Source organism: Alexandromys fortis, unplaced genomic scaffold, assembly GCF_014885135.2.
Source record: "Alexandromys fortis isolate MF-2015 unplaced genomic scaffold, M_Fortis_MF-2015_v1.1 scaffold_65, whole genome shotgun sequence".
Classification (NCBI taxonomy): Eukaryota; Metazoa; Chordata; class Mammalia; order Rodentia; family Cricetidae; genus Alexandromys; species Alexandromys fortis.
Window position 1 is genome coordinate 1,474,069 of NW_026067986.1, and position 21,945 is coordinate 1,496,013.

The 21,945-nt window shown below is 47.3% G+C and overlaps 1 protein-coding gene across 5 annotated transcripts in view; it reads right to left on the minus strand.

Moving 5' to 3' along the window:
* Positions 1–3,278: 3,278 nt before the first annotated feature.
* Spats2l (spermatogenesis associated serine rich 2 like) overlaps positions 3,279–21,945 on the minus strand; it is a 151,219-nt gene continuing 132,552 nt past the window's right edge. For 4 of the 5 annotated variants that reach the window (XM_050159295.1, XM_050159300.1, XM_050159298.1 and 1 more), the window contains 5 exons: positions 16,519–16,577; positions 10,228–10,337; positions 8,277–8,379; positions 5,669–5,889; positions 3,279–4,175 (listed from right to left, as the gene is read on the minus strand). In XM_050159295.1, coding sequence (XP_050015252.1) covers positions 3,777–4,175; positions 5,669–5,889; positions 8,277–8,379; positions 10,228–10,337; positions 16,519–16,577 — 892 coding nt within the window. In that variant the 3' untranslated portion in view covers positions 3,279–3,776. The remainder of the gene's footprint in view (positions 4,176–5,668; positions 5,890–8,276; positions 8,380–10,227; positions 10,338–16,518; positions 16,578–21,945) is intronic. The other variant, XM_050159296.1, reaches the window with a different exon arrangement.

Consider the following 21,945-nt stretch of genomic DNA (forward strand, 5'->3'; position numbering starts at 1 on the left):
TGTGCCTGAAGTTTAGAGATTTTCTTTCAGTGGAGGAGGGGGAAAAACACACGACATTATTTCCTAAGCTGTCAGTAGAATGTCTGCTGGAGAAGCAGAGTGTTTACTCTTGCAAGACACACGAGGGCACCACAACCAGCCAGCAACACCGGCCCTGCATAAAGGGTGGGAGAGAGAATGAGAGAATGCTGTGTCAGGGGCAGTGAGGAATCCAGACATCTTCTGTACAGCTGGGGAAAAGCCCAGCCTCCCGGTCCTCACTGCCAACGGGTCTAAGAAACACTGGCCTCCGCTTCTCATCATTAAATCAGCATTGAAACCTAGGTTTAGAAAAATCAGAATTCTCAAGTCTGTTACTTTAACAAAAACTCATAGCTGGTCACTTTTCCCATCAGCCTTATACGATGAAGCTCCTCTGAGAATGTTTAATTAAAATCCCCGTTCCTGAGGTGAACAGAAGCCCTGTCTGTAACCCGAGCTTTCGGTCAGGACTCCTGTTACTGGTTCCTCCCCCTAAACGCAGTCTTTACTGAGGGCGAATTTCTTCATGGTTAAACGCACTGCATGCAGGCAGGCGACATTCTCATGGCCACAGAGTGGGACCTGCAGACTCCCCGGTGAAGTGTGAATTTGGAATGTAATTGGGCAGCCATCGGGGAGTTTGGATTTCAGAGTCTGGAAGGAAGATCTATGTGGTGAACTGCAGGGGAGATTTGAAATTATGCACACATTCTTACCATTAAGCAGTTCCGACCTCTATCAGAGACGTGTCAAAGAGAGGGCTCTATTCCGACTTCCCTACGTTAAGTGGAGAAATCAGTGTTCATAAAGCTCCTGGCTTTTGAAAAGGCGTTTAGCACTCTTTATTGAGAATGGAGGATTGGGCTGGAGGATGGCTTGGTTGGGACAGGGTGTGACATTCTAGCACAAAGAGTTGACTGTGACGCTAACAACCCACATACAAAGCTGGGCAGGCACCGGGCAGTCTTAGTGCTGGGGAGGCAGCCCTGGGTGGATCCCTGGGACTCACTCCCGAGCACAGAGAGAGTCTGATTAGGGAGCCTCAGGCCAGTGAGAGGAAAACCAAACCAAACTAAGGTGGACATCCGAATGGTGAACAATACCAGAGCTTGTCCTTTGGTGTCCATGTACAAACATGCATCTACACATGAGTGCACACACACGTACACGCACGCACACACATAACACACGCATCTGCATACACGCGTGCGCACACACACATGTACACACACTTAAGAAGTGAAAATGGAAGACTATGACCCAGATCCATCGCATTAAACAAATGGTTCTACCAGAGGGGAAGAAATGTGCTGTGGGACAATGGTCTGTACCCTGTCACTTGTATTTTAATAAAACACTGATTGGCCAGAAGCCAGACAGGAAGTAGAGGGGGTGACAAGAACAGGAGAATTCTGAAAAGAGGAAAGAGGCAGTCTGCAGTGGTGACCCAGCTGCAGAGGAAGCCAGAGGAGAAGCCCTCGCTGACAAAGGTACCAAGCAATGTGGCTAACACAAACAACAGTAATGGGTTAATGTAAGATGTAAGAATTAGTAAGAAGCCTGAGCTAATAGGCCATCCAGTTTATAATTCATGTAGACCTCTGTGTGTTTCTTTGGGGCTGAACAACTAGACTGTGCAGGACAGAAACCTCTGAACATAAACATGAGAGAGTATTTGTTTCAAAGAACTGATAGTGGTCTAAAATATCGAATTACCACTTTAAAGTGAAGATTGGGAAATGCCCCCATGACAGAGTCCAAGGCAAAAAATCGAGGGGGGGGGAGAACTGTCATCAGGTCTGAGCACTTTTCAGCATTCTTTCGTCCTTCCCAGTGACCTGGGCGTGTTTGCTCTGCACTCAGGAAAGTGTCTGAGCTTTCTTAACTCCAGGGCAACTTGAGGGAGCAGGGCCAGGAGAAGAACGGCTGGCTCGAACTCTGGAGAGGGCACATTCCTCCCTGGCATGTCCATTTTCCTTCCCTCTCTAAGAATAATCTTCCCCATCTTTATGGCTGTCAGATAGGGACTGACATTTTTCAGGGGCTCGGCAGGATCTTGCTACACGAAACTTGTGTAAAATCCTCCTGCTTCGTAAGCTATGAATTCAGGGCCTCAGATGGGTCAACAGAGAGTGTGGTCCCAAACATTCATCTTTCTTATTTGAACCAGTTCCTCTTCCTTCCTTCCTGGAATGTGACTTGACATTTTGAATTCCTATTAAATCTCTGGGTACACTCAGAGACCTCAGAAAGCTCTGGTGAGAGCAAACATCCTCCTGTACTTGGCAAAAGAAGAAACGGATGCCTGTGTGGCTTGAATGCTGGGCTGTTCAGGAGAAGAGAACCAATGAGCCTGGAACCAATGAGCCTGGAACCAATGAGCCTGGAACCAACGAGCCTGGAACCAACGAGCCTGGAACCAATGAGCCTGGAACCAATGAACCTGGGCTGCCAGGAAAAAAAAAAAAACCTCAACACGGAGTTGAAGCATTTGCACTTGGAAGTAGCCAGCAAAGGAAACCCCACGGTCCAAAGAGGGGAATTGGGGCTCTTCGGTTTTGGAGATACTCTATGTCCATTCCCCTTTTCTGAGGTCACAGTAGTTTTACACAGCCAGTGCTTCTGGAAAATCCCAATGTCAGTGTCAAGGGCTCTGATTGGTTCATGCTAATGTATAGTATAGGCTATACTATACTCATTAGTATAGGCTAATGAGCTTGTTCTGTTAACTCGTTCTCACCATGGGTGACCAACAACAATCCGGTCTGTAAGTCATGGCATGCCAGGGCTTTGCTGTGACTTCTAACAAGACACTTGCCCCACACAGAAGCCACGGAGAGAGCTCAGCAAGTTGGTCATTATCATTATTCTGAATACAGTGTCAGCATATGGAGGGCAGAATTCAGAATTAAGAGAAAGGAGCAGGAATCATGATCAAATTGGACCGAAGGCATGCTTTAATTCTGGACTTTGGTTCATGAACCAATCGTCTCCAATGAACTAACTATCATCTCTATTGTCAAAACTAGACTGAGGGAAACTTTGTTACATACATGGTTTTTAATTACCATGTAGCATCCATGACTGGGCGTGTAGCACCTATCTGAATAGTAACTGAGGGAATATCACTGCTTCCTAAGAGTTCTTGTTTCAAACAGAGCTTGGCATTAAACCTCAGGTCTTTACCTCTGCTTCAAAAGTGCGTCAAAGAACATTCCACACCAAGGTAGCCATCAATGAAAGAACCAAGCCGGGCGTCAAATGCAGCATATTTTAATTTGTTTCAAATAAAGCAATATATGTTTATATATATATTTATCTATATTTCAGAAAAACACCAGATGTTTAATTCTACAAAAGCACATGTGTCTTCGGCAGATCACACTTGTCTGAGCGGGAATTTCTGGTTCCAACATTGAACTCTCTAAAGACAACCAACGGATGGATGCCACGGCGGCAGGGGCGACACAGATCAGCTAGCGGAGCCTCCGATCCCCAGCCTCATCTTGGTTTCCCTAACAAAGAGTAAATACGGCCTGGCTAACGTGAGGAGAAGCGACGACGGAGCAAGCAAAGCATGGGCACGATGGAGCGAGCTAGAGCAGGGCATCGGGATGAATAAAAATGACCGAGAGAGAAGGACACAAACACACGGGGTTTGTATATTCTCACCGACTCTCTTTTGGCAGCGAATTGGGTCAGCACCTCGGGCAGGGAACCAAAACCAGGCAAAGCCTGCTCTTTCCTTTCCCGGCTCAGGCCACCAACGTCACAGCTGGGACCGAGAGAACCGTGGCCTCCGTGGAAACCTCTATTCTAGTGGGACAAAGATTGCACTGTGTAACCCTACCCACATTACCCCGGAAAGGCCTGGCCTCTGAGTTGTCAGCAGCATGCTGCTGCCGTCGACGGGGCTTTTCAGAATGCGTTGGGACCTCTGGGGCCTTTGTCCCCGAGGAGGCCTCTTGGTTTTTGGCACCACCTTTGTTTTTGGGACGGAAGCCATTGTGAGGCTGTCTTCTGTGTTCGTGCCGGCTGTTGCTCTTCAGCAAGGGGTCGGCTTCGTTGCCACCGCCCTGGGACTTGGCGGGACCGTTTAGCCTATTGTGATACTGCGGGTTAAATCTTCGTCTTTGGCTAGAAGGTCCATTCTGCTAAAAAGAGACATGAAGTAAGGGTCTGAAGCCAGCAAACCACAAAGACACTGGTATCGGGGAAACCTACCCCCTAAATCACAGACAAACTTTTTCAAACCACAGTCGTGAAAGACAGCAGGCAAACAGGCCAGGTTGACATAATTCTCAGTTCCAGTACTACAGTCTTGTAAATGGAACTGGAAGAAAGTTAATCATCTTCAAAGAGAAGAGGAGGAGGGAGAAGAGGAGGAGGGAGAAAAAGAGGAGGAGGGAGAAGAGGAGGAGGGAGAAGAGAGTGCTGATTCTGGGTATATATCTTCTTGGCCTCACTGACCCCTAACTCTGCAAAAGGGACAGTGATGTGGGACTCATAACAGTTATTCTGGAACACAGGTCCCTTCCTGCCTGTTCTTCCCTGTTGTGCTTAGATATACAAGGGAATTACTACTTAAATTAGCCATCACCTACACACTAACTTCACCGAGCTGAAGAGGAATCTACAGGACAGCAACGGGTTTGGCAGATACTGTGGAGACGGAGACGCACTTAGCCTGTGCGTTTGTACCCTGCTCCCTTAACCAGCTACTACTTTCAGGCTCATGAAGTCACAGAAATGCCCGGCAGCATCAACAGTGGGAACTCCTAAAGGCCAAGAGAAGGCGACTCCCCAGGGCACTTGGTAGCAAGCCAGTGGTTTGAAACCCAGAGAAAGGGAGCTGCGGAGATCATGAAAGCTCTCTCTGCTATATACTCAACACCTACGTCACCGAATCCGAATCCCGCTTCTTTTCCACTTTCTAAACTCGGGCTACTAATTCCTTCTCAGAAACAGGAGGAGAGGTGGAAGACTGTTCTTTGAAAAGTTCAGGGCTTTTTTGTTTGTTTGTTTGTTTTGTTTGTTATACAGAGCCTTTCTCTGTCTAACAGTCCTGTCTGTCTTGGAACTCTCTTTATAGACTAGACTGGCCTCGAACTCACAGAGATCCTCCTGCCTCTGCCTTCCCAGTGCTGGGATTAAAGGCGTGTGCCACCGCCAGCGAAAAGCTGTCTTTTTAGAGGCCATGGAAGGCAGGAGTGAACCAAGAAAGTCATTTTGAAATGTGTGTCCCTCACTGAAATTCCACGGCAAGACAAGTTTGCCTGACTTTGACCCGTTACTCCAAACCTAAGCAGGAACTTTTTAAAATCATAAATAACAGCAATGGCCACTTTCCCTCTCACTAATGGTTTCAGTGGACTGTCCAGGACCTGGAGATGCTGGCAAGAAGGACATGAGAGGACCTGTCTCCATTAGGTGAATGAGACAACATGGTGAAGCTCATAAGGCAGGAGGTGAGGCCAGGCAGCCAGTGCTCTCGAGCTTGAGGGAGCCTGGACAGGACCACTAGCTCAGTGGCTCTGAGCTGTTACTTTCTTCCTCTGGAAATGGGCGGTGCCCTTGCGGGCATCGTGTACCAGCACCATCAGAGGCCCTGCAGGCAGCGCCATGAGGCCCTCCCGAAGCGGCTTACCTGCTTGTTCGTGGGCATGGTCTGGTGACAGGCATCGGCAGTGCTGGGAAGACCGCTCACCATCTTGGGGTTTGCCACTTTCCCCTCCGAGGGCTTGCTGTGACTGGACGATTTCCGGGCAAAGTTCCCTTGTTTCCCGGAAGCCACGGTGGGAGTGTTCAGCAGAGGCAGCAGGGAGCTGCAGGGGGTTCTTGAGGAATAGTTGTTCTTTGGATGTGTGACTGCAAGGGAGAATGGGTGTTAGGGGCCGTGCCAAGAGCACCGCTGCCCGAGGAGCCATTAGAGACTGCCACAGAGGGGAGAAATTGGCAGGAGCTCCATACAGACATTAGGGGTCATTCTTTAAGATGTAGTTCGAAAGGCCACATTTCTCCTGCGAGACTCCATGAGGAGAGGCATTTGAAGGAACAAAGACACACCTCTGTAACTTAAAGATTATTCTTTAGGTCAAGAACCAGCACGGACAGCGAGATAATGACATTGTGCGCTCCCTCTCTGGCTCGTGCATAAGTGAATTGGTTCTTCCATTTATCAGGTCCTGTGTTAGCCCATGCTGCAGACACGTAAGGATGGAGAGGCTGGCAGAGCCCTGCGTTCTGAGAGCACGGGCGTGGATGGATGTTATGCCTCAGAAATTCTGTGGCCCTGGGTCCTGAGTATCCCTGACCATAGGGCAGGCCGGCCAGTCCCGGGCATCTCCTATACTCCACCAGGGCTACCCAGACCAGTCTTTAAGCACAGACCAGCATCATCCCCAGGGCGACGTGCACGGCAGGCCGATCAGGCAGCTGCTGTCAGGCGCACATTCGGGTCAGACAGGTCTGTTCAAGGCTTATTATTGCCAGTCCTGTTGTTTCTGAAAGTGGTGGTTTCGGGCAGGGTGATTTCTGTGTGATTATACCGAATCGAGGCCAGAGGGAATCAATTCTAGGATAAAGCCGTGACTTCTCTCACAGCTTGCTGGGATTCAACAGTCAGGCTGGACGGGGAAAGACCTTCTTGTGAATTTTAAAATTGCCACCAATTTTTCAAAGCAATTTTCTCTGTTCCCTTTGTCGGATCAGGACTTAATCCCGGGGTTTGGCAGGAGGATTAGGAGTGGCTAGCAGGGCTCACAGAATGTTAGAAGTGGAAAGGACGGGGGATGTAAGCTCCGGCCCCTTCATATGGTAGGTAAGGTGTGATAAATGATTCTGGGCTGTCCAAACACAGCCAGGGGATTTCAGCAGATCTCGGCTAGCCAGGTTCAGGCTCCTGGGGTCATTATTTCCCGTTTCCGCCTTTGGGTCAGTCGCCGCAGTGATGCACACCTTCCACGAAGGATTTTCGTGAGGATTACTGTCACAAACACTCGAGGCTGGCCGTTTTTATGTGGACACTCGTAAATTTGATAAGGGTCGGCTTCTCTCACTAGCTGGCGCCTGGAGGGAAGCCAGTGGAGTGTCCCTCCCCCAGCAGAGCCAGGTGGCACAGATTCACCCAGGATTGGAGCCCAGCTTATTGTCTGATTCAAGGAGAACCCGGGATGGGCAGGTTCCTTCCCCAAGGTCAACCAAACTGCTTGTTTGTAGAAGGGCCAAGAGGGAGGTCCTGCCATCAATATGAAGAAAAAAAAAAACCTAAAAAGCACAGCAAGAAAATCAGGTGGCTGACAAAAATGGCCAACAGGAAGCCAAAGGCATTGTTTTCTGGCGCTCAAAATGGGAGGTTATTTAAAGGCTACAACCCTAGGATTGGTCACGTCAGTTACATCAGTGTTCAGCTGAACATACGGACACGGAAAAGGTCTAGCATCTACTGTGACGAAAGTAGCTTGTATTACTACACATGTATGTGGTATGTAATCGGCAGACAGGTGACCTGAAAGCAAGGTCACATGCTAGCCAACGCAACTTGGTAATTTTTAGATTGCGCTGATAGACTTTTTATTTCGAGGAGAAAAAAAAAAAAGAAATTTCAACGTAGAAAAAGAAGCGCAGTCAAATCTTAGCTTCCTGCTGACTATGGGGTTGTGGATGGCTGCCGGTCCTCCTTGGTGACTGTCCTCAAAGCCACGTTAGCGCTTGTCACTCATCCCCGCCTCCCCTCGTGTGTGGGCCGGAGAACAGGAAAATGCAGCAGCCAATTTAGCTGCACATCAGCCTCTCCAATTAAGGCTTAATAGGGAACAAGACTAAACTAATGGCTGACACGAAGTCTCTCATTATCTCCGGCTTCACTCAGCAGAGAACCCAGGCTAAGCAGGGAGCGGGGCCGAGGGTTGGGGGCGTGGTGCTCAGGGCTCTCAGGCAGGCTGCAAGCAGGGCAGCGGAGTACCTGGACAAGCTCAGGGGAAGCCTGTGAAAGGTAGCAAACCAGCTGACCTGCTCTATTCAGCTTAAATCCTGGGGATCTGCTGACGGGCAGTGGCATCTGAAGAGTCTAAGTTCAAATCCTGACACTTCCAGTGACGAATGTCATGGCCGTAAACCATTAAAGCTCCTCAGACCTCCGTTTAGCCATACCTGGGGGGCCGACCGTCCACCTGCCGTTTCTGCCATCAACCCCAAACCGCGGTAGGCTTACTCACGCGGAATTATTTAGTACGCATGCACAACGCACAACTCACTTTCTCCACAGATCATGATTTGGGCTTTCAGCTGTTCGATGTCGCAGGAGAAGCGGGCCGCCTTGCCCAGCTCTTCATCATACTTGCGCTCGCTGACAAAGTGCTGGAGGGAAGAAAAGTGGAGGAGGAGTTCCAAACCGCGGCCAGGACACCCGCGCACCCCTTCACTGTGTTCTTCCTGTGCCCACAGATGGCGGACCTGAGGAGTCTCATTCGTGTCCAGTTGGCCTGAGGCTTGGTTCTGCCTCCGTCACCCTCCACCTTCTTCTGGGAATAAGTTAGGAGACCCGACGTTCCCAACTGCAGCTTAGACAAGAAGAAGCTCTATGTCCAGGCTCATCTACTCAATCCTTTAGCATCCCTCACTAGTGTGGTTTTCCGAGATGCATCCCAGCCTGGACCGCCTACCTTGGCCGAGGGCCTGGTACAGTATTAACCGTCAAAGGAAAATACGCCGTCATCCCTGGACACCTAGTCTCTATCTTAATAAGAAACCAAGTCTTCTGCGTCTAGAGAACACAATCTTCCTGAAGGAATCTCAAGTGCCGCTATGGGGGAGTGGGAAAGATTAGCTTTCAATTCATTTAAATTCCACTTGAAATTAAGATCGCGGTGTAGACAGCGCAGCGAGAAACACAGAAACAACTGTGACTCACACCCTCCTTGAGTATCAGGGAGTTTACTAGAGAGGAAAGACATGCCATTCAACCCAAGGGTGAAGTGGCTGGCACTTTGGAGACGTAGGAGCGGAAGAAATTATCTCTCGCTGAGTGGCACGCGGAGAGGGTCTTAGAAGAGAGAACACGGGAGCTGGAACACTTTAAAAAATTAAACCGGACGCTGACTGAACGACTTCTTAAGAAATAACCTCATTTTCGCCCGATCACGTTATCCTGAAGTCAGTATTCTTATTACCTCTATGTTACAGATGAGGGGGCCGGACTCTAAGAACCTAAGACAATATGTAATTTACCCAAGCCACAGAAGTAGAAAATTTGGGAGCTATCCTGTTTCACGCCGAAGCCTGTGCTATCAACCATGTAATGAAAAGTGGGATTCTGATAGGCAGAAATGAAACCTGGGAGAAAATTGATTTCAATTGACTAGGAAGCTGCGATCCCACACTCTTTGCTTGAAGTTCTAACAAGCTGGAATTTTCAGAGGAAATAGGCGCTGCGGTATTTACTGAGTCCTGTACTGTATTGGATTCTGAGGCAGGGGGATGGCTTGTACTAAGGGAGGCTAGGTCTGTTTGGGAATTTAACTCTGGACCCAGAGTAGAGAAGCTGGAAGAAGACAGTTAGGAGGCCCTTGCAATTGGCTGGGTAGGAGGAAGCAAGAGCCAGGGGGGAGGTGAGAAGGGAAATACCTCCAGGGCTCTTGACGCCCAATCCCCGCTCCCTTCCATACTTAACCAGGATGGAGGGGATGCATCAAATGCCACCTGGCCCTTTCTGCTCTTGCCACGCAGCTTCCTCCTGCGATGGACAGACTGTTCTAATGCCAGCAGCCGCTCTATGCTGAAAGGACCCTGGGTTTCTAGACGCCAGGCGGAAGCTGGGTGCACACGTTTGCAGACACACTGTGTGTTTAATAACTGGGTGTTCGTCACTTTCCTACTTTGTTATAAGCATTTCTTGCCTTCCTGGTGACCACCTCCCCTCTGGCCACTTTACCCTGTGCTGTTTACAAGAATCATCTCAGTGTGTCTATAAACTTAAGGATAGCGATTGTTTCTTCACCCTTCTGTAGTCTGTGTTCCGACCCCATGGGAGGACGTGGGGTATATATGGTGTCCGATCCCATGGGAGGGCGCGGGGTATATATGGTGTCCGATCCCATGGGAGGGCGCGGGGTATATATGGTCTGAGTAGCCAGCTACTGATACAAACCACACACAGCGGGATCAGAGCATCAGCTCAGCATTCTGCTGGAGTTCCACGGAACTGACCTTAATCTCCGCTCTGAGTTCGGCCAGCTGCATCTCTGCCATCTGACTGGCTAGGTCGGTCAGCCTCTTCAGCTCTTCCGCTTTCTTCTGACGGGCGGTCAGGATCTCCACTGCCAACAAAGAAGGAACGGCATGTCAGGACAGGGACTTAAACATATTAAACGGCAGGGTTTCTTGGAGTTGGTTTTCTCCCAACAGGCAGGTCGCTGTGCAGGGCCACGACCGAGTTGGTCATCAAGGGGGCGTGGCTCTTCATGTTCATCACCAACAACACATTTCCTGGTGCCCTCATCTGCCAATCCCCTAAGAAAACCCAGTCCCCAGAGTCACCGCTGTCCCCTTACACCGCTTTCCTTCATTTTCTACCCTGGTCTCTGAACTCACTTTCTTAATTCGGAGGCTTCAATGTGTTGTTCAGAACCAGCTCTGAAAAAAAGACGTTCAAATCCTACGGAATGAGATTACAAAGACAGAAGGCCACTCCGCATACCCATTTTCCTGTAGGTGCTATTAGACTCTCTAAATCTTACCACGTCCAGACTCGGGTGGAGATCAGTGGCAGAGCCCTTAAGTAGCACATAAAAGGCCCTGGATCCGACCCCTAGTCTGGAATATCTCAACACAAAGTCACTTGGGGTAATGAGCTGCAAGACTGGAATATGACATCCAAGATTTACTCTATTAGCTTCTTATGAGCTAAAATAAAAAAAAACCCTGCCTCTGCCTCTGATGTTCTCACACACACTTCTGTTTTACAAAAGGAGAAGTTCCAGGCTAGAGTATCTCGGGTCTTTGAAGTGTCTCTGGTAGAAAAAATTTTGAGGCCAGTCAAGCTACCATGAAGTGGATGTGTGTGTGTGTGTGTGTGTTCCTTAGCATCCACACCTGTAGAGATGACAGTCAAAAATTCCCTGGTCCCTTACTTCCTCTTCTCTGACACGTGAACTCAAGTTTCGGAGAGATGCAGAAACCCAGGTTAACTTGTGTGTGTTTCCCGAGAGACTACAGCGCACCAAAGCAATAAATAAGACATTTGAACACTCTCTACACAGACTTCGGGCTCTCTAGTTCATCATACATGCATTTCCTGTGTTTCTCTTGGCCAGTCACATTGAGCCCTAAGAAACAACAACCCATGTGAGATTACACGCACGTTGAACTCTGCTCCATACTTGCTGTGAAAGGGCGAACTGCCCTGTCAGATTGCATCCTCAGTACAGAGCCAACAAGGGATCTTCTTGATTTTGAGTTTTGATGTATGACCTCATTGTGTAGGTCAGCTGGCTTCGATTGTGCATCCCTCCCGTCTCAGCCTCCACGGCTGGGATTTCAAGCCTGTGCCACCACACACATCCAAGCACTGTGATTTCTGATTCTAAGAGGCCTTAATAAATACAACGTCAAACAAGTCACTTAAAAAAATCAAAGTAAGCAAGCAAACAAACAAAAATAAAGACAGCTGCTCACAGTCAAAGGTTAAGATTCCTGCACACTGCCATTCTTCAGACAGATGTTAGGTTTGCGTCAATATCCATGTTGAGATGCCAATAAAATAACCCTCAGCGTAAGGCTCAATCATCTGCCAATTACACTAACCATTCTTTGGGTATTTACCTGGCTGCCCCCGCCTAGCAGAGAGCTGGGCAGACTGACCTATACCTATTGGTCTCGGGATTCAGAAAATCGACTGCAAAACCATGTCTGGATAACTTTAGTGACTAATATGTATCTGGATGCCGACTGATACTGAAAGTGTCATACTGACAGATGTCTTAGGGTGTCTAGTTGCACCAGAGACCACGGAATAGCAACCTGCTATTACTCTTAGCCAGAGAACACGTTTGGTTGATCTATACATTAGCTTTGCAACAATCTGAGTGTCCACATTTAGAAAGTAGGAAATACTATTTGAAAGAGATTTCTAGAGGTCCTTAGAATAATGGAATGTGGGCTAGGGGCATGGCTCACTTGGCAGACTCACCCCATAACGAGGCGCGGTGCTAGGAGTCCACAATCCCACCACCTGGGTGGGAGAGGCAGAAGCATCAGAAGCTCACGGTCATCTTTGCTACACAGTGAGATGAGATCAGCCTGGGATATGTGAAGCCCCTGTTTTTAAAACTGTGATTTCCAGCCACCCTTGCTCAGCATCCCAAGGGACAACTGAAAGAAAGCGTGGTACCCAGTGTGCACCATTCCCAAGGACCCTCTGACAGCATTAACGTTACCTGCCTGAAGAGTGCAGAGGAAGACATTCAATGTTCACCTCTAACCTCCACACGTATGCACACAAACACGTATGGACACTTACACGCGTGCCACATATATGAACCAGTATGTCCCGCCCATACTAGCATAAAAAAAGTTAAGATCCATGACTTGATTAGTTGCTTACTTGTCATTATAATTCAACATACAAATGGGACTGAAGTCTGCAGCATGAGGAATGGTTATTGAGTAAGAATGGGAAATGCTACGCTCCCTTCTTGCGAAGTGCGATTAAAAAAAATATAAATTCCGAAGGCTGAGATTTGAAAGGCAGTGAGTAAAAGGGATGGGCAGACCATAGTGACGGCACGGCGAAGCCGATCTCACTTTTCTCAATGGATCATTTGGGAGGCTGGTGACAATTAGAGGTCATTGTTCTTTTTGATTGTGCAGAAGTTGGGCATTCACTCGAGAAGGGAGCCTCTGTAAAAATAGATATAAATGGGCCCTAAACTGGGGATGCAGGTGCAAGATCGCCAATAAGTTCTGAGTTTAAACTCATGCAAATCGTCACGATGAAGACCGCATATCAGCAAACGCTGGGTACAGTCTAATTAACATCTCAAAGCCTTTCTTTATGGAAAAGCCTGAAAAGTTAAGATCCAGCGCCCGTGTTCTTCAGGGGCTCACATTTTCACCATCAGCAATGCCCGTGACAAAACCAAAAAGCAACGACAAAACCAGATCAGACCTTAAGAACGGGTACCCATTATTTGAAATCGAGTAACACGTATGTTTCGAAAGCACCACACTTTCAGAGATCTGTAGAGGGAGACAGTTCCGTGCAGCTTGGGTCCCCTCTACATGCAAGACGATATTATGTATGCAGCTTTGTAAACGGAATCTGGCATGCTAAAATCCATTTTTCTCAACCGGATTTGCAAATCTTTTCAGATTCTTAGGCCACACTGGAAGCGTGGCTCATATTGCTTGAACCATGGACAGCCTAAGGCTTCTCCAATAATACTCAACAGTGCAAGGCTTTGTGCTCAGAACTGTGGGGCCAGGTGTGGACTGCCAGCGCTTCTTCAAGCGTAGAGACTCTTTGAACTCCTTCGTATTAGTAACGGTTCTTGAGCATTTGCTGTTTTGCTTCATAATGAGCTCTTGTTTTACAAAGTCATGTTTTCTTCCCAAATCGCCAGAAAACCTGTCAAGAATATGTCTGTGTGACCTTCAGTTCCCCGGGGAGGAAGACAAAGTCTGAAGGCCTGGTATGCATGCTGACTTGTTCATCTATAAAATGTAACAATCCTTCACTCCCTCCAGGGTCGCTGTGTAGTTAAACAGCAACATTTGCAATGCGCTGAAACACACACACACACACACACACACACACACACACACACACCGTGCTAACGTAGTAACAAAGTGAGATACATCCATCTAAAATATACTCTGAGAATAATTATATTAGTGTTCGCTAATATGGATATTGCCATCTGTAGACATGGACGCTGATTGTAACTGTGTTGGTTAGTTAGTCTTGGTCGTCAACTTGAATACATTTGGAATCAACTAGAACCTAACTAATCAGCTGGGCACACCTGTGAAGGGACGTCTTGATTGGATTACCTGAGGTGGGAAAACCCACCCTAAGTATGGGCCACGCCTTCTGATGGTAATCCACAAAAAAAAAAAAAAAAAAAATGGAAGAAGCAAATGTTTGATTTTTTTTTTTCCTGCTTGCCTTCACTTTTGCTGGCAAGTTCATCTATTCTGCTGCTAAAGCCTTCCTTCACGGGAATTAGAATCTACTTCTTCACCACAGAAGGCTAGGTAAGACATTGAGCCTCAGGACTGAACAAGTACTGAATTATAGGCTAGAATTTACAGAAGTAGCAGGCCCGCCACACACAAGCACAGAGTGGGGGGTGCGGAGCCCCTAATCTGGGCAGAGACTACACAAAGGCACCCGAGGTTTTAAAAACAACTCTGACTTCGGGTCCAGTCCCAGCTCTTCCAGACGCCTCCAAACCTTTTCAACTGTTTGTTCACAAAACAGAGACATTATAAAAGGGGGTTTAACCCAAACTTTGGGGCCAAGGAAAAGCCCTGTGACATACCTGTCCAAATGACTGGACCCTGTAGTCACAGGATGGCCCACCTGGTGAAGAGCTGTGACAACTACTATTAGTCTAATTAGACACACACACACACACACACACACACACACACACACACACACACGTTAACAAGTTAACTCTGGGCTAAGATACCTCCCAGCATTCCATGCCACGGTGGCCCTCCTCCAGGGAACACCAGAATGCTGGCTATTTAATTCCTGTGTAACCCAGCACCAGGTCCTACTCCCCTACTTCTAGATCACTCTCTTACAGTCTGAAGTTGGCAGGTGATGGCATTTTTGGCAGCGTTTGTAAACAGAACTGGAGTATTTTTTTTTTAAAAAATTCATTTGGTGCATCTCCCCATTTGAATTATTACTCCTGTACAAGTTGCTTCAAAGCTTGGGGATCTTCTGCTTGTTTGGTTTATCAGTGCAATGGAAGGGTTCTGAAAATGCCTGAAGAGAGACAGATAATATAAACACATGCAAACACCCCTTTACAAATATTTAGGCAGCCCTAAGTGGCGCAATTTTTTTTTTGTTGTTTTGTTTTTCATTTTATGAAAGTTCCTCATTGACTCCAGGTTCCTCCAAACTCACTATGTTGATCTTCTGGCTTCCACTTCCTGACGGCTGAGATTACAGGCATGCATCACCAAGTCTGGTTTAGGTCATGTGGGGAATCAAACCCAGGTCTTCAGCACGCCGGACAAGTGCTCTCTCAAATTGAGCTACATCCTTAGGCTAAACAGGAGCAATTTAAGGGAAAATCAATAACTTGAGTTATTTGAACTTAAAAGAGAATGAGAGTCTCAGTTAGGGTTTTCTACTGCTGGGAAGAGGCACCTTGACAAAGGCAATTCTGATAAGGAGGACATTTAATTGGGGCAGCTCACTTACACCTTTAGAAGTTTAGTCTATTATCATCATGACAGGGAACATGGCTGCGCGCAGGCAGAAGTGGTGCTGGAGCTGAGAGTCCTACATCTTGCAGGCAACAGGAAGATGACTGACTGTCACACTGAGGGAAGCTTGAGCAAAAGAAACCTCTAGGCCTGCCCCCACAGTGAAATACTTCCTCCAACAAGGCTACACCTCCAAATAGTGCCACTCCCTTTGGGGGCCATTTTCTTTTAAACCACCCCAATGAGTCAAAACTACTCTGAATGACATAGTGAGATTGTAAATTGTATAGACTTCAAAACGACTGTCTTTAGATTTAATGCCTGCTGCTCCCAGATCAATGCCAGGGCTGAGGAGATGGCCCAGGCAGTAGAGTGTTCATTGTGCAATCTGGAGGACCTGAGTTCACTTCCCCAGAACCCACATGAAGAAGGCAGGAGCACTTGTCTGCAATTTCAGCCCTGGGGTGGGGGTGGGGGGTGACAGAGGCAGGTGGATCGCTGGAGCCTACCAGCTGTCTAGCCAAACCGATGAACTTCAGGTTGTGACACCATCTTTCTCAAAAGATACGGTGGCATGTGATGCAAAACTCAAGTTGATGTCTGGCCTTCACACCAGGGTGTGCGCACAATCTCCATAAAGTCACACGCACACGTTCACACGCCCCACCCAAACACACGCTGCACACATCTACATAGATGTGATATTAGATTCATTGTCCTTTTAAATTTAAGTTTAGTTTGTGTGTGGGCACGGAAGTCCTCTTGAATTAAAAAAAACAAACCAGTAGACACCTCTTATTTCCTCAGGGAACAACCTGCACAGATAGCTCAGAGGAATGAACAGCAGCTCTATCCTTTTGCCAGACAGTGTAGCAGAAATACAGAGACACAGAGACGAGTGACCTGCCTGGCGTTCCGGAGATCACCCACCAGAATTTCAGTGTGAATTGTAGGGTCTTTTCCCCAACCCAGAATTACTGCTGTCAACCTGAGTGATGGATTGCTTTGGGTTGGGGGGGCATCTTGTCATACAGCCACATGCCTACTTACTGGCTTCCTCTTTGACTTTATCCATTTCCGCCATCAGTGAGACTTCTTTGTCAATGATGCTGGGGAAAAACAGAAACAAAGGGACAGAAACTTAGGAACTTTACCAGGCGATGGGAACACACAAAGGAGGATTGTCATTAAGCAAAATTACCCCAAATATTTTGTGTGACATTGCCAGGAGGACACCCTGTCTCTAAAACAAACACATGGAAGCGATGTCCCCAAGGATAGCACAGTGACATCTGCTGATTAAATCACTGTCAACACATCTGAAAAGAAAAGGCCTTCCCGACTTCCAGAACTGCATGACTTTGCATTTAATTCTGGCTATATTTTCCCCTTACACACTCTAAAGTTTCCAAACAATAAGTATTAAAAAGCTGGTACGTAGGCCGTCAAGGGCAGTTCCCAAATGATTCTGAGTTCTTGTTTCTGAGATCCTAGCTTAGGGGGAGGGAGGTGGACCCAGCTCTGATGGTTCTAGGACTTGGACAAGCCTGTTCCAGGGTGCTGCTCCTGACAGTTCTGTAATACAAATGCACACTCTCCCACCCTCCTAGCATGGCGAGGTTCTGGTGAACTCATTCTAATATAGTTCATTAATTAAAGCAATTATTCAAATTTATTTCTCCCATCCCAGCTCCTAATTTCCCAGTTCCACTCCCCAAAGCAGTAAACACATCATAAGTACCTTCTATATCTCTTCTCTGATTTGTCTTTAAATCATAGATATGACCTGTGCTTTTAATTTTTATTTGATCACAAATTATCTACCACCTATCTATGTATTTATCAATATATCTATGTATGTATCTATCTATGTATCTATCCTCTCTCTCTCTCTCTCTCTCTCTCTCTCTCTCTCTCTCTCTCTCTCTCTCATCTATCTATCTCCTGTCTGTCATCTATCCATCCACACACACACACATACACATATCTGAAGCTTAAGGTATGCTGAAATCATAACCACATTACTTTATCACCTAAAACATTAATAATAGTTAATGCCTCAGGTAGCTACCATTCAGGCTTCTACAGCTGTTCCCAAATTCTTCAATAGTTTGTTTAAACCAAGATCTAAAGCAGACTTGTTCTCATTATCGGATGACTCTCTTCACTTCGCTTTAACTGACCAGGTCCCTCTCATCCACTTTCTTGTTTCCTCTGCAATTTATTTGAAGAAACCAAGTTGTCCTCAAGGGATACCCAAAGTTTGAATTTTGCTAATTATTTCTTGATGACTTTATTAAACCCACTCTTTTTATACTTCCTGTGAAATTAGTAGATGTAGAAATTTGTTAACATTCAGGATTGACTTTTTCAGACGTGGAAGACTTTATAAATGTGTTGTATCTTTGTGTATGTGCAGACAGAATTATACACTTAAAATATTCCCCCAGAAGACAGTTCCGACCTGACTTTCATCACCTAATAAAGACATTGCACTGAATACAAGAAGTTCTTCTTTTTGTTATTAGCAGCCGTCAGCATCATTGTCAAGATCAACACAGTTTACAGGGAATTCTGATTTGTCTGAATCTTTCATTTATTTCCTGAACTCTTTCTGTAAAGATAAACTTCACAGGCTTGGGCTCAGCTCAGTGTTAGAATGCCTGGCTAGCATGTTCAGCTCTGGGTTTAATCCCCATGGTGTCTCTGACTCTGTCTACCAAAGAGACAGAGACACACACACACAGAGGTGGGTAGAGAGAGGGAGGGAGATTGAGATGACCAATTGTTTGGTTACCATTAAATATCCTTTGTATAGGTAAGGTAGTTGTTTGATTTTCTTTTTGTAAATTGGTTTTCAAGGTAGTTAGTTCTTTGACATCCTCCAAAGGTGTCAGTGAGTTTTTAATTCTTGTTTATATACTTTAATTATGAATTCATGTAGTATGTATTCCAATGCATTGCAGTTATCGCTAATTTAGATTGTTCAGTCACCTGTACCTTCAACATTTACAGCGCTGACAACTTCCTTCTTGGTTGTTTGCAAAACTGGGCAAGGCAAGGAGTGGTCTGTGAACATTTCTAACCATTTGGAACTCTGAACGAGATGTTATAACCCAGAAGTGGCGAATGATGCGTGTCTGCTCAGCTCTTCACAACCAGGAAGTCACAGTGGAAAAAGACATGTGCGGTGACAGGCAAGTTCTCCAAGACCGGCCTCTGAGACTCGTCCCTCAACCACAGACAGCATCAGGAGTCCCCATGACTCACAAGGCTTAAGGTCACGGGGTTTGAGCACTTTTCATGTACCCAGCCTTCTGTGTCGTCTTTATCGACAATACACAGATATGACGGTAGCCTCTTAAATATGGGAAATCCGCAACACTGACAGGTTACATGGGGAGAGGGAAGCCTCTACCCCATCCCTGCCCCCAAATGACTCAGCTCCTCTCTCTAAAATTCTTCATCCTTCCAAGAGTCTTCTCTTTCTTTAAAGTACAAATCGGCATATGCTCAACAATGTGTCAGACTGTGTCAACACCACCTTGGCGTCCAGCGATTACCAAGAAGATGTAACTTCTCTTGTCGAGTCTACAAAGGCCGCCATAAGAGACACAAGCGTGGTTTTGGTTTGCGGCGCCTGTTTTAGTTAACATTTTCACAACTCTCTCACAGTGGGGACTTCCGGTTTAGTTTACGGGAAGCAAGGTTAGAAGTTGAGCTGTTAGAGATCAGGTGAAACTGGAGTCAGGAGCTCAAAGGACAAATTAACTACTCTGCCTGGGAATGTGTTTTGAGCTTTGATTCTCTACAGAAAGGGAGGAGAGAAGAATTGGCGAGAAGGTGGAGAGCCAGTTGCAACCCCAGCGGTGGGGTAAAAAAGACCCTCCAAGAGCCAGGCCATTTCGGGTGCCATCTTAAGTGGTTGCTGTGGCCTTGCACAGCAGCAATGGGGATGCCTGTATCACCTTAGTCTTGGTGTGGATAGCTGAAGTGAGTGAGCATGGGTGCACACACGCACACACGCACGCACTCACGCACTCACGCTGTGGACATGACTGGGCTTCACACGTGGATTGATTTAGGGATGAGCAGACGGAAGGTGGCAGAGTCTGAAGGCACAGCAAGGGAGAGAATGTAAACCCACTCGCACCCCCAAAACTCACGCATATCTTGAAATAGGCTTCAGAATTCTGCAGAACCCAGAAATGTAGGTCAGAAAAAGCTCAAGGGTCCAAGGGCTGGGCAACCTCTGTAGTAGACCTCTGGGTTGACAGAATGACCAAGTCACATAAGACCGGCCTGTGACTCGTGATGCATGCTCTTCCCAAGTAGAGCGACGCAGAGGAACGTAGGGTTTAGATGCCATTTAGAGATACAGTGGAGAGAGAGAGAGAGAGAGAGAGAGAGAGAGAGAGAGACAGAGACAGAGAGAGACAGAGAGACAGACAGAAAGAGAGAACTGGGAAGAGCCACAAAACATGAAATCATCTGGTCAATACTTGCTAAGGAGTTGCCATGTGGCAATCAAGGGTTTTAAAGCTGGGAGTACAGCCACAGAAACAAAGAAGGGGGGGAGGAAGTGGGGGAGAGCAAAGATTTCTTCTATCATCGCGGAATCTACATTCTTTCTGCAGGACTCACCAAGAGGGTAAGCCAGAGAGAAGAACACAATGACGGTCAGAAGGAAGACCTAGCAGACGTCTGAAGAGAGCTGAGGGTTTTGAAGCAGACATAGGAAATATGTGAAGGGAAATACATCCATCCATCCGACAAGGTTGGCCTGGCTTCAGAGGGCTGAGAGTTGGGAGAGGCTCAGACAATCTTAGGAGGCTGGCAGTCTCCACAAAGCTACCTGCCCGCACTACCCCAGTCCCTCTGCAAAGAACGGAGTCCATGAGCTGTGAAGCCTGCAGGCTGTGTGTGTTCAGACCCAGGGAGCTGTGTTGGACAGGGAGCATGTCGTGGGGAAGAGGCTTTGCTAGGTTTGTTACCAGCAGCTCCACGATCATACTGAGCTTTTGTTGGTAGGATTTGCTAGTATAATATTGTGCTCAGAGAGTTGACAAGAGGGGTATCGGTGGTATAATACATAGCCCCAGGAGGAACACGTATTAAACAAAGCCAGATAGTCGCACAGTGGTTGGTTCAGACCTTCTCGGCTGGCAACAGGAGGGATGGAGGTTTACACAATAAACTCGTAATCTGTTTAATGCGCGCACTCGGGGATGTGGAAAAGTCCGTGAAGTTGGCATCAAACCAGGCATCTATTCCTCCCTGTGTGTTTCAGCGCTGCTCTCTGTTAGACCGTTTTCAAAACTCATGCACAAAGACAAGCCCAAAATTTTAGCTCCGATCTGAAACCAAGCTCAGGACGCTGTGTAAGGAGGGTCCGTTTGACCAACCCCCAAAAATCTCGTCACACTGGACCTGCGGTCCCTGGGTTTTGCTTCCAAGGCATTAGGCTTGGGAAAGGGAAACGGATGTGGCAGATGGATTAGTAGAGGCTGGGCTGTCCCTTGTAAGCTGTCAGACAGTAAGGAGCCAGCAACACATCATCCTGAGCCCCAGACGAAGAGCAGGTCAAGAAGAAATGGCCACATCTAATACCTTTCAAAGCCTGGGTGTCCCAGTCCGCCTGAGAGTGATTCAATCAGGACCATTTGCATGACTCAGTCTTCTCAGAAGGACAAGGTCAGGCAGCAGGCTGAACAGGGACTGAGGGCCTCTTGGAGGAACTCTGACACAGGGTCCTCAGAGGGGAATGATGGGAGGCCCCCTCAGAGAGGACTGACATCGGCACACGCCACAGGCATGCTGGCACCCATGCTTTGGAGGTTCTCCTCTGCAGGTAGACATCAGCTTGTAGCCACCTCAAGGCGGCTTAGCGGTACTGAGTGTGCATTGCCTCTGCCAGGCCCATCAGCTGCTGGGCCAGTGCCATCCGGGACAATCTTACTGAAGCCTCCTAACACTCCAAGTGGCAGGAACCCTGCTCGGTCTCCACCACAGAGCCTTGCTGGCACTCTGCGTCAAAGACGATGTCCCACTTCCTCCCCAAACTCCTCTCTTCAGCTAATGAACTCTCTTCAAACCTTTGCTTAACTGTCAGTGCCTCAAAAAACCCCTCGTTGAGGTTTTAAAACCTTACCTTTGTGCTCTTAGTGTGTTATGGATTGTTCACTAATGGCTGAACTATAAAGGAAGACAGCAAACCCATATTTCCCTGGCATAGCAACGATGTAGCTCCTTAGTGGGTCTACTATTGTGCTTGCATATAAATCGCGTCTCGGTAAAAATACATACGCTTTTGGTGGGTCTATTATAGTGCCTGCATATAGATCGCATCTAGGTAAAAATACATATGCTTTTGGACATGGACTGTCTCCCATCACTTAAGATATAAACCGAGGAATAAAACTGTAGTGATATTCACCAAACACAGAATCAGCACAAGGAGTTGGCGGTACTGTCGGC